The 12,680-nt window shown below is 54.4% G+C and overlaps 1 protein-coding gene across 1 annotated transcript; it reads left to right on the top strand.

Moving 5' to 3' along the window:
* The first annotated feature begins 58 nt into the window (after positions 1-58).
* Positions 59-12,096, top strand: LOC119089902 (cAMP-dependent protein kinase type II regulatory subunit). The gene is made up of 4 exons (XM_037212707.1): positions 59-482; positions 4,744-5,030; positions 10,773-10,858; positions 12,040-12,096. Exons 2-4 carry the CDS (start codon positions 4,754-4,756, stop codon positions 12,094-12,096), a joined length of 420 nt encoding a protein of 139 aa, XP_037068602.1. The 5' UTR covers positions 59-482; positions 4,744-4,753.
* Positions 12,097-12,680: the final 584 nt, after the last annotated feature.

Below are 12,680 nucleotides of genomic sequence, written 5' to 3'. Positions count from 1 at the left end.
TGGTGTTATCGAGCAAAAACCGCGTCCTTTCCGGCTTCTGCTGCACTGTGCAGGTGTCGCTGGCGAGCGCTAGCGGCTCATGTTGTCTGTGCGTTCATCGTATATTGCGTGGCATTAGCAAGATCGGATTGGCGCGTGGGCGAGACTATCTGCTCAGCACTTGCTGCATGTGATTTAAAGGCACTTTGCTCTCATTTCAGGGACCTTAAATTAAGCAGGTGTGCTCTGCTCAAGTCGGTCGAATGTGCACGTGACGGTTTTCGTAAAGCGGTGTATATAATAGGTAGCCAGGACTGTTATTGCGTTTCAGTCTGGCTTTGGCATTCGTCCCAATGCCGAGAAAACACTCGCAGTTTGAGTGCTGATCATGCTACATGTACTTATTGTGCGTGTGAAGGCAACATCCAGCTGAGGTAAACTCAAGCTGCAGTATCCAGCATTTCGTGGCTGTAAATTTTTGGATCTATCGCACGTTATCTCAGGTAAGTTAATGTCTTGTTTTCTTTCGAAGGGACTGTCGTGCTTAAGAGAACCTAGCCCGTGCAACCTTCGGGGTCTAGTGAGGGAAAGTAAACGAAATTGATTGGATGCGCAGGTTTGACCTGTGGGGGTAGCAGGTATGCTCCTAAGTTGATGCACGTACGTAGTTGGTACCTGATATTATTCCAAGGCCTGTTTAACGTCCGTTTGTCTACGCAACAGTGGTGCGCTGAACCTCGTGCAGGTGGGCGCTGATCTCAGAACGGGCCAAATTGCGTTGAATATTCTTGTCATGTTTTTCTAAGTAAATATTTTCTGAGTATCTTTGCTAGAAATCACCGTCGTAGCACCACAATTCTATGGAGCATAGCTTTCCATGCGTAGAAATTGATGGCGACCCTGCGCCAAACTCTGAGCGCTCGGCTTTACAACGTATGTACGCCGAATTGCTGCCGCGAAGTCGCTGCTACGCCGGACGTATTCAACGTGCCGTGCATTTTTTTGCCGTGTGGTCTCTGGAGAAGCCACATGTGTGTTTTCCTTGGTGGGTTTTACCGCATAAATTGCCCAGTTACTGAAATGCAAATGATATACACAACTAGCTATTAAGAAGCAACAGCTACAACACAACCGTCAGTCAGTTAAGTTGTGATTGTCTCGTTATAAGTACATGTGCCTGGGTAGTTTTAAACTCGAGCTTCCTTCATTTTAGGTCAAGGTTAGGCAGCTATTTGATTTCCCTTACAGAAGTCGGTACCTCTCGTCCAATTCTTCTGTTGCGCGTGCGATGTAATTGATCTGGATATCTATCTGCTCCGATGCATGTGGGCCAGATGGTGACTGTTCTTTCCAATCGGTTTTTGCCATAGACGTTTGGCAACACTTTTTTGATACCATCGGTGTGTAGGGTTTTTGCCAAGCTTTCACGTCTCATTTGCGCGCATCACAGTGCACCATGTTGAACTAAAGAACACCGTCCGTCGGACAGTGTATTTACGCTAAAGGAAACAGAATCATGCAAGTCGAGCCCAAGTCTGTATGTTTGCTGTACTGCGTGCTTTGCAGCTGTAGCTTTTGTCGCGTACTCCATCATTCTTGTCCGTGCAGTCCACATATTTGTGCGTAATGAGTTTTTGATGACAATATGCGATAAGGTGTGGACGATATTGTGATGTATGTTGTTCGAGCTCGTCTCTGTCTTGAGTCTGTACGTCACCGCAGCGAAATAAGGCAGAGTGGCATTTAAAGTAATGAAATAATATTTTGCCTGTCTGTGTAATAGTTAACTCGTCGGTCTGTGTTTTAGCTGTTAGATAATGCCTATCACACATTGACATGTCAGCACCGTGTATACGTTTAGTTACGTTGCGTGCTGGGCCTTTCTTCGCCGTCTTGTACTCTTACATGTGCATATGTTCAGCTACTTTGAAAGTTTATCGCTGTATTGCGTTGTGCTTAGGCCGCAAAGTGCAAAATGAGACGGAAGTATCGCGTGTTTCCTAGTAATGGCGCGAGAACAACGAAATAAGTGGCGAATTTTAACGCACACTCAGTACCAAACGCATTTGTTCATGGTTTCTCCCAACACGTTTTTGACTTGAGAATATAAGTTTCTTGAACGCCGAAAAGCAGTGATGCTATTGCTAGATTCAGTCGACCAAGGAGACTTCAGGCAGTTGTGTGCTGTCTTAGTTGAAGGCTATAGTCAACCGCCTGGGCAGTCAAGAACTAGGGTGTTTTAATTCGAGCTCATTTCCTCCCTACACAGTCATGATTTTTAGCGACGTCAGGGGATTTTTTCAGTGCTCGACTTTTCACCACGGCTACGGCAATATAGATAATTTCTGAAGTGGGGACTTTACCATCATAAGTGCGTTTCAGGATATGGCGAAACGAAACATTTGCAACCCAAGCCAATCACGTACGGGTACTGAAATGTGCAACTATTCGTGGCTGTTGACGTGTTCAAAATATTCGTCACATGAAGGTAGCTGTACTGGTTTCCTTCCCAAAAGGGATGCGCTCATTTATTCGAGCTGAAAATGAGTCAGTGTTGTCTGCACAGATGCTCGTCAAATTCGCTGCAATGGTTATTATTACTGCCGGAACACAGACGTAGACGCAGACAAGACAGACACAGACAGAGTTACAGACAGCACGCCGGATCACTAGTCGAAAAAGTGAGTCCTTGAGCTAACTTTCAATACTATAACATTGGACGACGCACTTATGAACCAGGTAGGGTGCGAACATGCAATTCGCACCAACAGTGCGTATGAACTGACGGTACGTACGAACGAGCATACAATACGAGGCATTTGATGTCACAATCAAGTCAAAAGATAATAGCGCATTGTATGCATTCAACGTTTTAATATTTCTTCAGCATGTCCTAATAATCCTACAGCAAAAACCATGTTTTTGCATGATAGACGCTTTACGTGATGCTTGTGTATGGGCATTACGGATGGACAACGTTCGGCCAGCTAATGCTATAGACAGAACGCGTCGGCATCACTGCGTATTTTGGAACGTTAGGTTGTGCGGGTGCCCATATCTTTGTGCATTTTGGAACGTAATTTACACCACCACAAAATACCGCTATAAGTGGACTTTTACCACCTTGTTTTACGTGTTTCGGGGACTAACCCAGTTTTATGAAAAGCCGGTGCAATTGCTTGAAAAGGGGTGATTTCAAAACGCGTCAAGTGTCACTCTTACCTTAGCTGAGAAGAGGTCTCACGTTGGTTTAGAAAAGCCTGGGCGTTTAGTGTGAAATTTCCACGTTTTTGAAGTTTTCCGCACTTTGAGGAGCTCGTTTTAAAACACCATATTTTTATGATGCCTACGGATATCGGTAAAATGGCTAATGAATGTGAAAGCTCCGCGCAGATGGATTCTATTCTTGTAAATGATGTCCATGTGGCGTGTGCGGCGTGTGCTCATCTAGACTACAACGGGTGTGTTCACCCCTGCCGGATGAGGCGGCTCAGACGTTCTCCCTGCGTCTCATTGAAATCATCGTTAGGCCATTAAAATTATTGTGCCTACACTTCACGTATTTTAACGAATTTGGTCAGTTTAAATCACTATACATGCGGTAGGTCATGTGTGGTAACCTCGTGTTGGTTACGTACTGTTGGGCCGATGGCTTTGGCGAACGGGGTACATAGTTTGATGCACCTTTGCACATTGGACTGCCCGGACGACACTCGTCTGCGACATCATCTCTATCACCGATCTCGGCGCGCGTCACAGGTGTGTGTTTTAAATGTGCACAAAACGCATTGCAGTAGTTGCTGAGTACTACGTGAGCAACCAGCCGTGGTTAAAAAATGAACTCAAGTGTTGACAGTATACGATAAGTTGTGGTGTGTCTGTGAATGAGGAACTTAAATGACATCACTGCTCGTGTCTCCGCTAGGATCATTTTGGCGTGATCCCGTCATCCCTTTGCACTTAAACTATCGATCCTTCTACAGCCGTATGGCTGAGACGGACTTGGTCGGCAACAATCATAGAGTTGCATCGTAGCCTCGGCGGCTCTATCTTTTTAGCAGAGATCATACGTTGTACGACAAAGCTGGAACATGGTCGGGAGCGTACGCCTACATAAATATTGATGAAGCAGCTGCATGAAGTTCCAGGGCATGGCTATCGACGTTTTACGTCTTTATTTTTACGTTTTACGTACGTTTTACCTCTTGTCTAGCGTAGCTGCTGCATTTTAAGCAGTAGCAGAGATGTCACAATGTTGTTGGTTGTCATTGCTGTCACATTTGTGCATACATTGGTGAGGGGCTTACCCACTTACCATCATATAATGTGCCTCTTGCTTACTTTCATCAAAGAGCAGTTTGTGTCCCTAATTTTTGTGCACATGGTTCGTGTACATTTGTCGCTCTATGGTTTTATGCGACATGTGTTGCAATGCACGGGTTGAGCGTGGCGAAAAGCTACCATCGGCTGATGAGATAATTAAATGGCCAGGGAAGCGCGCATAAGCTCTTGGCTCTGGCGCCAACGCCCAGGAATTTCGAGATAAAAGATCCCATTGGTATGGGTGGGGCGCGCCGTGCCCGCGCCGTCCCTCCGCGCGCGCGGCGCCAGCTCGTGATCGGTGTGATAAACCGGCGCGCCGATCGCGGCGCGCTCGGCACACATGCACGGTGGCGAGCGGCCGGGCGGGAGGGCGGCGACAGCGGCGCGCGCCCGACCAGCGGTGTTACGGCCGGCGGCTGACGGCTCTCGTCTGCCCGGCAGTGCCGGCGGCATGACCACCCGACACTACGAAGTGCCGCCTCAGCTGGAGGACCTCCTGCTGGAGTTCACCGTCAACGTGCTGGTCAACCAGCCCGAAAACTTGGTGGCGTACGCCGTCGAGTACTTCACACGGCTCAATGAGAGTAACTCAAAATACGCCACCACCACCACCACCACCACCAGCAGCAGCAGCACCAACAAGGAGGCGCCGGCCGAGCCCGAGACCAACAACGTGGAGGATGGCGCGGCTTCGGACCAGGACGACTCGATGATGTCGGACGATGAAGGTGAGTGTCGGCGGCCTAGCCGGTCGCCAGTAGCGGGCCGGCTCTCGCGCCAGCTGCAGCGCCGCTGACCGGCGGCAGCGTGACCCCGCTCTGCCGGACCGGCCATTGCGTCCAGCGGCGTCCGGACCAGCCGCTCGCAGCCGACGAATGGGGGCCCATTTGTCGGGGGATGGGGTGGCGAGGCACTGTACTGATAGGACGACCCGTACCGTTATCATGATTGAAATGGAACACTATAGCTATCGCTTTGTTGGGCAATTTCTCTTCGGCAGTCCCCACGAAGTGGGACGTTACGATGAAATGTCTTGTGCGGTGGGTTGGAGGTATAACTGTTCCCGTTCTAGGTCAGATGCTGTATTCAGCGCATTATCGTCTAGTATTCAGACTTGCCTTGATGGTAGTGTTATTTTGAGTCCTGGTGAAAGCGAGCAAATCTCTGCTCGTGCAGTTCATAGCACAGAGCGTGTTTTTACGCATGAAAATAGAGACAATCGCTCTTACCCATTTGCACCTTGAGTTACAAATGATGGAGAAGCCTTGTATGACCTTAAACATTTACCACATGCTGCACGTTTTGATCTTGACCACGCTAGAGCTGATGCTGCCACATTTCTCTGTGATCGAACAGAGAAGAAAGGAGATGGATTACACGGTAGGTGTGACTATACATTGCCGGGAGGCGGAAAGGTTTGCTCAGTGTTCCAATCGCGGAGCCCTCTGTCCGGAAATGGTAAGACCTCCTCATTGTTCAATGTCCAGGGAAATCTAATGTAGTCACCTATTCGCAAGGCGGGTAAGAACAGATTGGGTCACCCCCAATAAAGCAGGCGAGAGCTGGCGAAATTTAGGGATTTTCTTTTCACCGGAGGCCGTGCACCCCTGTTTAGCCTCCCCTCACCCAGACTAGCTGCTCCCAAGAAAGCGTGTCAGCCAGATATTCAAGTGTTGTGGTCATATGTCCATGTCCGTTAGAAATCTACACAAAGCAATACATTTTTAACTCACATCAATAATTTTTTGCTTGTTTTCGCTTTGTAGTATGGCAGAAAAGGCATGTGACGGACGATTGCGCGAGCTATGGTGAAGTAAACTCAAGAGATACAGTCCGTTTCTGAAATGATGGGTACACTCTCCCTGCCCGGGTGTCAGAAATACAACTAAAAAGTTCGAAGTGTATTGTATTATATGATATGTATTATTTCATGTGTTTAGCGTGCTCTGTCACAAGAAGTGAGAGCACCTAACACATGCACGCCCTCCCCCAAAGTGTCGCAGGCTTTAGTCTTGGACCGCTTCTCTGATGGGTTAAAATTTCGGGAACGGTGTGGTCGCCAAAGATTGCCATATAACAGATGTTGCTGAAAGCCTGATATATGAATGGGGTTAAAATTTCGGGAACGGTTTGGTTGCCAAAGATCGCCATATAACAGATTTTGCTGAAGCCCTGATATATGAATGGGGTTAAAATCTGGGGAACGGTTTGGTCGCCAAAGATTGCCATATAACAGATTTTGCTGAAAGCCTGATATATGAATTTGCCAACTTAACACTTAACGTATTGGTTTGTCGCGGTGCTCACCAAGAACTAGATGTAGAATTTAGGGTTTTAATAGCCACCAAGGCAGCATGGTTACCAAACTAAGCTGTTGGCGGCTAGGAAATACAGCGACTGTGTCCCTCCACTGACCAATGTTATAGCTGTTGGGCGCAAGTTTAACACGTGCCTGCCCAGCTGTACTCAGCATCTCCGCTCCCGTTCTTGGGGACTGAAATCGCCAGATGCTGGAGCCATGACCAAGAATAATAACGCGTGCTCTTTTATCCGCAATACATCACTTGACGTTCCCTTTTATGCTTGTCGGAGTTTATTGTGTCCTGTGGCGAAGATAGCTTATCCATTTTACGATCAATTAGGTTATCGAGGCCAGCAAGAAGAGCCTTTCTTCGATGGCGGCCAGGTAGTCGCGTACCGTGGCCTTCCCCTCGCTCCATCCGTCTCAGCTGTGGCGTTTCATGCCCGGTACTCGATCCTGGTTCGGGAGGTTGCGCTCAGGCCGCGTGCGCGCCGGCCCCCCGGACAGCGGCGCTCCTCTGCACGGCCGGGCCGCCGCCCCAACAATTGGGTCGTGCCACCGCGCCGGCCCCGTCTCACGAGCGGTGCCCATTCGCGGCGGGGCGGCGGCGCCGGCGGCGTGCACACGTGGGCGCGCCGCGCGCCGTCAGCGCGCCGCATTGATTGAGCGGCGCGGCGCGTCCGCGCGCCTGGCGCGGCGCGGCGGCTCGGCGGGGCCGCCGCCCGGTCACCGTTCAGCGCCGCCGCCCGTCCGGCGTGGCTGGGGCGAGGGTCGCGTCGTGATGGTGGCGGGCGGCGGCCGAGCGACGGTCGTGCTCCGCCGCCCTGCCCGCCGGCGTGGTCCAGACGCCGGCGACAGGTCACACGCACACACACACACCCTGGCCAGTGGCCTCACAGACCGCGCCGGGGTCAGGTGTTGTGGGGGCGCCGCCCGTCTAAGGTCCTGGACCGCGGTTGCTATATGTAAGAAACGTCGTCGATGCGCACCAAATGGACAGGCAAATTTGCGTATGGTTTCAAGTGGTATGGTCAAGTCTACAAGACATCTTCTGCAATGGTTATGATCAGAAAAAGGGGGAAAAATAGATCACGCCATCAGTGGTGCTTACACGTGTTATGTGTGGATGTGGAGAAGCGCCACAAGCATCATATTCTTGAAAAAAGATAACGCCTCACGGACGTATGTCATACTGTACCTACCGCCACCCGTCTAGTAATACCATGTTTTAAAGTTTGTCTCACTCAACATCTTAATGGCGCTGAAATCTGATGAGCGTTGGCAGCGTCGGCACGTGTACGGCGCGCTATCCATTGACCATTGACTTGCCATGACCAGAGTACGTTACGGCATAAGCGGCGAACCGAATTAAATGGTGTAGGATCGCATTTGTGAATCGCCATTGCGAGTGACATGCTGGAAATAAACCTAAAACGATTTTTTCTGGCAGTAATTGCATACCAACTCAGGAAATGTCTTTCGTAATTCGAAGAGTATTCTGAAGTGCTGTCGACATTGCTGTACAATCAGGCTTGGGTACCCTTACCTGTACCATCAGGCCTTTTTCGGTTTAAAATCAGGTACACAAGTGAAACTCTGTTGAACATTTGCTGGATGTGTGGTCCAGCGATGGCCACATTCCGCAGCTCGCCGCACGACACATGTCAGACAGGCACCTCTCCGCAAACATCTGGCGGTGGCGTGGTCTGCCCACCGCCATACCCGGATACACGGTATCAGCTCCAGTTGCCACTTAATCGCGCCGCCCGCGCCGTGTGGGAACACACCCGCGTGACGTCAGACGACGCCGCGTGGGGGCCCGGGTGCCGACCCGAGCTGGGGCGGTCGGCCGCCTGGCGGGGGGTCCGACACTCACCTGGCGCCACCCGGTCAGGCGGACGGGTGGGAGCGGACCGGACGGGGCACGGCCACCTCCTGGGGGCCCGCGCCGTGTGTCGGCTGGTTTGGTGTGTCCTCTGCGAGGTCGGCAAAGGAAGGTGGTCGACGACGCTGTAGGGCTGGGAGCTGGCCAGCTCCCCGGGGCTGCCACGGCACGGCCTCAGCCGCCCCGTAGCGGCCGTCCGCTCGGCCGTTTCTCTTCGAAAAATGGCTCCCTGTCCCCTCCCCAACCACCGCGCCATCAATGCTGATGACGCTAGGCGGAGGCTGAACTTGCGCGTGTTCAAAACCTTCCCATTTATTCTCCACGGAAGCTGGAGCTGGTGATCGTCTCGGGCGTGTAAACCGGGTCTCCACCTCCACAGTTGAAGGCGCGCTTGCGGGCACGTGGGAGTGCTGGCGATTTCACCGGCAGCCGGTCACGATTCTGCAGCAAGAAGCGCATGGGTTGGAAGTATTTCGCCAGTGGTCTTGGCGCTCATCGTCTCGCTGCCGCCGTGTCGGTGGGGTTCGTAGCGCTCCTCCACTTGATCAGCAGTTCCCCTGTCGACGCCAATCGAACGTTATCCGCACAGAGGTGTCGGAGCGTGATAAAACGCCCTCCCACCGAGAGCGCCGCCATGACTTTCACCGCGCCGTCGGCGGGTGTATCGATAGGCAGACAGGGTGCAGGTCAAGCAGTGCACGCGGGACGCCGGCGCAGACACGCCGGTATGTTGGCAATGCTGCTGATCCCGTAGCTCACGTTGGAGTGGCGACCGTCGAAATGGCGTGTACATCGACGCGGCCGCGTCTTTGCCCGCCACTCACTATCGCTGTGTGGGGCCATCTGTGCTGACGGCTTTGTCAATATCTCACTTATCTCGTAGCCCAATGCAGCCGATTTGTATCGCACACATCTGTTGAGCATTAGTACACCATGCTTTAGGACGAGGAAACATTACAGCTAATTCCAGCGATATGCGGTTGAGGGCGACGTGATTTTGGTTGCTACGGCCGTGGAGTGGAGGACGCCTTGCGAAGGCTGAGTAAGATGCTTAAGGAGTTCCAGTTGATTTTATCCCTACTAGAATATACGGTTCCGTGTTTTGGGCTAAGGCCGTGGAAATGGATGATCTTGTGCCCAATCCAGTGACATTTTTGCCTACACGGTCAAGTTAAGAAGCTCATTCGGGTCGCTGAACGGGAGTCTCTTAAGGTGAAGCCTCTGCGCTGTGCTGCTCTGAACATACTGCTGCAGGATCCAGGTGATGTTCTGGAGAGCTGCGGATGCCTAGCGCGGGAACCAGTGTGTGCCGCTGCGGGCTCCAGCTGACGGCGTGGGGAGCTAGGGGTGCCGGACGTCGTCCCACCTCCGAAAGTGAGGGGTCGGTCGGTCCCTGGTACGCCTGGCTCGTAACGAATGTGACCCGAACGGCGTTGATTGGCCCGGGAATGCGGCCAGACGCTGCCGCTCTCCGGCTGTTGGAAATGTCCCGGCTGGTCGCGGCTGGCTGCTGGACCCGTTGGCCCGGACTGCGTGCGCCTGCCCCGCCTGTTGTCCATGCACCCGTGCTGACGGGTGGGGCTGACAGTGACGGGTCTGCGCTGGACGGCCGGACCGACCCAGCCGCTCTCTCCCTCTCTGGGGCCGGCCGGCTCCGTCAACACCAGAAGCTCTCACGGAACCGTAGGGGGATGGCTCGGCATATTGACCGTGTGTTGCTCGCAGTTAGTGCCTTGCAGCGCACTGCGCCGTGCTGGTCATTGGCAGATATTTTCTCTCATTTGTTCGTGCGTCGAGTGCCATGGATTATAAAGCGACATTGTCTAGTTTTATAGTGTTGCTTTCCGTCTTTCAAAACGTGTTGATTGCTCACGCATGCCACTATAGCGAAGCAGCTGGCGTTGCGTGCTATAGCCCACTTTGTCGTTAGCTGAAACGTGAGCGGCAGCCTGCGCCATTTCTCAAAAGGTTTCGACGTGTCAATATTGTGTTTAGGGGCATATCTTGAGACTGCGACTTGGAAAATATTAAATGATTTCGGGTCCTTTTCCGTTTTGTTCCCGATGTGCCAAGTGAAAAGCTTCACGGAGACAGTGTTGCCATGAGCTGTGATCACGAGCGTCGAATCTCACTGCGTTTGCCCACGTCCAGGAGCCGCATTGCCGGCCATGTCTCGTGTCGTGGCTGCGCATGTCTGGTGCCTGCTCCAGCCAGTGGCCCTGCTGGCGGGCGACACAGGCGGGCGGCCGCCGCACCCCTGACCCCCTCCCCCTGCCGCCGCAGCGCCGCCGCAGAACTGCACCTATCGCCGGAAGTCGGTGTTCGCCGAGGCCTACAACCCGGAGGAGGACGACGACGAGGGCCAGAAGGTGAGCGCGCCAGCCGGCGCCATCCGTCACGCGACGGGAGGGAGTCACGCCGGCGGGCGGCGGCCGCGCCCCGTCCGGCGGCCCGGCGGGCCGAGTCGAGAGCTGGCGCGCGCCAGGCTTCCGTCGCGGCGCCACCCGCGGTCGGCTGCTGGCCTCGGCGAGTGCGGCGGCAAACAGTGCTGCATCGCGGCCGAGCTGATGGCCTGTTAATCGCCAGCCGTCGGCGGCACCGGCGGCCCGCGCCGCCGTGCTAGCGCCGATCCAGCCAGCGCTCCACTTGGTCTGGTTTAGATTTATCGGCGCGGCGCCCTCCACGGCACTTGTTTGGGTGCCGCCGAAGAGTTTATGTACTTTCATGGCGCGAAAGACAACTGGCCCAGCAACTGACGATACGAACGTTTCTGACACCGACGTTGTATTTCCATGCAACTTCACAGTGAGTAGTTAACTGCGCGGTTTGTGACGGGTGAAGAACCGCTAGTAAGTCCACAGCTTTTTTAAGGTGTACATCGGTTGGAATTCCAATGGCTGATTGGAATAAGTCACGAGCCGGTGACTCTCCCAATGGCAAGCCCGCGGAAAACAGACAGGCAGACAGACAGACAGACAGGACAGGTAGACAGACAGACAGGTAGACAGACAGACAGACAGACAGGTAGACAGGGGCAGACGGGCAGGCAGGTAGACAGACAGACAGACAGGGGGGCAGACGGGCAGGCAGGCAGGCTGTCCCCACCATGTTTAATTAAAAACACGCCAATAAGCTGAACGTCGGCGCCGCCTAGAGCCGCGTTAAGCCGTGCGCTGCGGGCTATGACGCTGCAATGGACCGGCCGTGGGCGTGGACTGCAGCCGGCCGGCGGCGGCGGCCTGCCCACCGAGGGCCGACGCGCAGGCCGGCGGCGGCCGCCGCGTACGCGGCCGGCGAGGGACGGAGCCGCAGCGCCGGGCGGCCGACTTGTTGGCGGCGCAGCGGCGATAGCGCCGGCTGGCGATATATACCGGCCGCCGTATCGGCGCCGGCCGCCCAAATTGCAGCGCCGGCCCGGCCTATCGGTGTGCAAACACGCTGATCCGAGCGGCACTAATCGCTGGTGGGACACGGGCCACAGCCAGGGCGCGGTCGTTGCCGGCCAGGCCCTGCCGTGTGGCTGACCCGGCTCCGTGCTGACCGTCGCCAGTGGCCGGCGCAGCTGGCCAGAAGCTTGGCATTGGGACGGAACGAGAGGTCGGGGTAACTTAACCGCGATGGCGACTGTTCCTGTGCGGCGGGCGAACCGAATGATCTGTCGTTTGAACTGACGGCTGTGTTTTCGGGATGTTCGCCCTGCTGTGGCCGTCGTCGCGTCGCGTCCGCTGGTCGCGGCTGCGTCGTCTCCCGCGTGGATGTCAGCAGACCGCGCCGTGTGGGCCTGAGCTGGCTGGCGGCCATGACTCGTCCCTCGGGGAGATGCGGCTGCGGCGTTGTCGAGTGGCAGACTCCCGGGGCCACGTCCGCCGCCTCGAGGCTGCCATCAGACGTCCCGGGCGGCGGCGGCTATCGCAGCCGATCACACAGCCAGGCGGCGAGAGACGGTCGGTCATTGTACGGCCGTCGTGACGCTGGCAGCCGGCTCCTGGTGCGGAGAGCCCCGCACCGGCCCCGCGATCCCGGCCGGCCTGCGAACTCTGGGCTGATCCGCAGCTGGGGAGCTCTCTCTCTCTCTCTCTCCTCTCTCTCTCTCATCTACCCCCCCTTCTCTCTCTCTCCTCTCAGTCTCTCCTCTCTCCTCTCTCATCTCTCTCTCTCTCTCCTCTCTCTCTCTCGCGTCGCTCGCTCTCT

This window comes from Pollicipes pollicipes, unplaced genomic scaffold (genome assembly GCF_011947565.3).
Source record: "Pollicipes pollicipes isolate AB1234 unplaced genomic scaffold, Ppol_2.1 Scaffold_3087;HRSCAF=3621_pilon_pilon_pilon, whole genome shotgun sequence".
Lineage (NCBI taxonomy): Eukaryota > Metazoa > Arthropoda > Thecostraca > Pollicipedomorpha > Pollicipedidae > Pollicipes > Pollicipes pollicipes.
This window is presented reverse-complemented; position numbering and strand designations above follow the sequence as displayed.

Bases quoted from the DNA above. Each gene is read 5' to 3' on its own strand.
- LOC119089902 (XM_037212707.1), top strand. From the start codon at position 4,754: ATGACCACCCGACACTACGAAGTGCCGCCTCAGCTGGAGGACCTCCTG. The intron at 5,031-10,772 runs GTGAGTGTCGGC...CTGCCGCCGCAG, and splicing joins GATGATGTCGGACGATGAAG to CGCCGCCGCAGAACTGCACC. The intron at 10,859-12,039 runs GTGAGCGCGCCA...GACCGTCGCCAG, and splicing joins ACGACGACGAGGGCCAGAAG to TGGCCGGCGCAGCTGGCCAG.